General features: G+C 41.8%; 1 protein-coding gene across 1 annotated transcript in view; it reads left to right on the top strand.

Moving 5' to 3' along the window:
* Positions 1-871: 871 nt before the first annotated feature.
* Positions 872-2,500, top strand: part of LOC145501400 (zinc finger protein 862-like) — a 2,525-nt gene continuing 896 nt past the window's right edge. The window contains exons 1-2 of the mRNA XM_081480885.1: positions 872-970; positions 1,306-2,500. The exon at positions 1,306-2,500 is cut by the window's right edge and continues 896 nt beyond it. Of these exons, the coding sequence (XP_081337011.1) occupies positions 872-970; positions 1,306-2,500 (1,294 nt within the window). The remainder of the gene's footprint in view (positions 971-1,305) is intronic.

Genomic DNA, 2,500 nt, shown 5'->3' with positions numbered 1-2,500 from the left:
TACCCAGTAGCGAATTCGGCAAGGGTTAGCTCGTCGTAATTACGATCTTTGGACACATGTGCAAGACTGAGGTAGCTATGAGGCCATAAATGCAGAACAATCACTCGACTAGTAAGTTTTGCAGTCTTTCCTGACAGCAATTTCTTACCTCGGGTGTGTTTCTTGTTGGTGGACGCGACACCCTCATCTTCCGAGTTGCTCGAAGAGAGCCCAAGCTGATCGATTTCAGTGGAAACCATCTCAGTCAAAACCAGGTCAGCACGGAGTTGATTAATGGTCACAGAGGGCTCCCAAGCCACCGCACATCCAGTTGGAACAGTGGAAACTGCGTTGACACGAGCAGTTTGACTCTGTAAATGAGCGTTCCGCTTACGCAGCGCATGAAGCTCGGCCTTCAATTTTGTCACCTCTGCATGAAGTTCTAATTCATTGTTCTCTGCCTTAGCCTGAACAACAGCTGCGGTTAACTCGGTGATCTCGTCTTGTGAACCATTTGGTCCTTTGTTCTGAGCGAGAGGTGTAGAAGACTGACCAGAAGGATTTCCAGTACTGGTACCAGGTGGTGCCGTTTTTTGCGGAAAGTCGAAACTGTCATGAAATTCTTCATTCTCATCCAACTTGTCAGCAGCATTCATAGCCGCATAATCATGAGAAGGAAGCAATCGTAAATTATACTGAGTCATGATAACTAAGAGATGAAAAGACGATTTATGTGAAATACATAATACTGAATGAAATAAATGGCATGTGAACCGAACATGAACAAAGTGAAAATGAGCCACTGAAGCCCCTGAAATACGAGATCTACATCATGTGACCCACTCTGTTAAACTCGGGAAATTAACTATTTTGAGTTCCCCAAAATAAAACAATGAAGCTGCTACACACCTTAAATCTTGAGTGCCAAGTGGCTGTTAAAGACTTCTGTGCTGCCCTTCAGACCCTAAGAGATGATGTTAACTCTCTCCCAGTAAGATCCTTAAGACTTTTTAAATATTTTTGAATAGAGCTTTATTTTTATGGCCAGTATTGTTCTGTATGCTATATATTTCATGAATGTGGCTGATTTTATTGATGATTTTAACGTGTGGTGATAACATTAAAGATACTAAAAAAATTATCTCCCAGAGTATACATGGGTTATTCTATAATCAGTGGCTGACCTCAAGATTTTGTAATAAGAATTCTTTTTGAATTAATCTATATAAATTAGCTAGTAATTTCAATATATTGTAAAATCATCATGGATGTCTAATAGCGAAAGCTACATCGTTAATTACATTGTTGGAAAGGCTTGGGTTACAGGAGATAAAACACTTTCAGCACAGATCACAAGGTTCTATCCGTGAAGTATTCCTCTTCCTGGGAAAAGCTATCAAAGATAAAGTCATTAAGGCTGCTGCATCCTCAGAAGTATTTGGCTGCCTTGCAGATGAGGTTACAGACATATCAGTACTCCAGCAATTTGTTGTCTTTGTGAAGTATGTCAACGCAAGTGGAATGCCCCAGACAGACTTTTTGCACACAGAACATATGACCGACGCTGCCACTGGACAAGAGTTGGCCAAGTGTCTCAAGAAAATTGTTGAGGATTGCCAGCTGGAACTGAAGAAGATGAAAAGTTGTGTTACAGATGGAGCAGGAGCAATGATTGGCAGGCACAATGGAATGGCAGCAATCATGAAGAGAGAAGTACCAGATCTAATTAACATCCACTGCGTGTGCCACAGACTTGCACTTGCGTGTGCAGATGCTTCTAAAGAGCTGAATTATATCAAGAAAGTTGAAGGTCTTCTGCTACAAATATGGAAGTTCTATGAGTATTCCCCCAAGAAAACAGCAAAGTTTGCTGCTGTGCAGTCAGGGCTACACAATCTTCTGCCAAAAGATCAGCTTTCCCAAGCAAAGAAGCATATGAAGAAGGCAAAGAAAGCGGTTGCAAGTCGCTGGCTTTCCTTTGATGAGTCTGTAAGGGCAATGGTTCAAGAGTTTATTGGACACCTGCAAACGTTTGAGTTCTTTAAGGAGGGTGATGCTACTGCTTCAGGTCTACTGACGCAAACCAGAAGTCACAAATTTATCGGTACACTCTACATTCTTAAAGAAATCCTCACACACTTAGCAGTTCTCAGCAAAACTCTTCAGCATGGAGAACTGTGCTTTGCTGGTCTACCATCAGCTGTTTCTTACTGCCTTGCTAAGCTTGATGATGTTCTGAAAAGGAAAGATGAAATTCTTAGATCACTGAGTGTTGATCTATCCGAGAATGGAAAACTTGCCCTGGCTGGAATCGAAGTAACTCCAGCAAGTACCATGTTCCTAAATGACTTGATTACATCCTATGTGGCTAAGTTGAAAGAGAACATAGCAGCAAGATTCCCTTCTCTGCCACTTGTACAAGCATTTTCAATCTTCGACTTGCAAGTTCTCCCTGTAAAGGAAGCCCCAGATTTCAAGATCTACGGCATGAACCACATAGCCACACTCTCGGATCACTTTG

This window comes from Orbicella franksi, chromosome 10, assembly GCF_964199315.1.
Source record: "Orbicella franksi chromosome 10, jaOrbFran1.1, whole genome shotgun sequence".
NCBI lineage: Eukaryota > Metazoa > Cnidaria > Anthozoa > Scleractinia > Merulinidae > Orbicella > Orbicella franksi.
The sequence above is the reverse complement of the archived record's forward strand: the minus strand, read 5'-3'. Positions and strand labels throughout refer to the sequence as shown.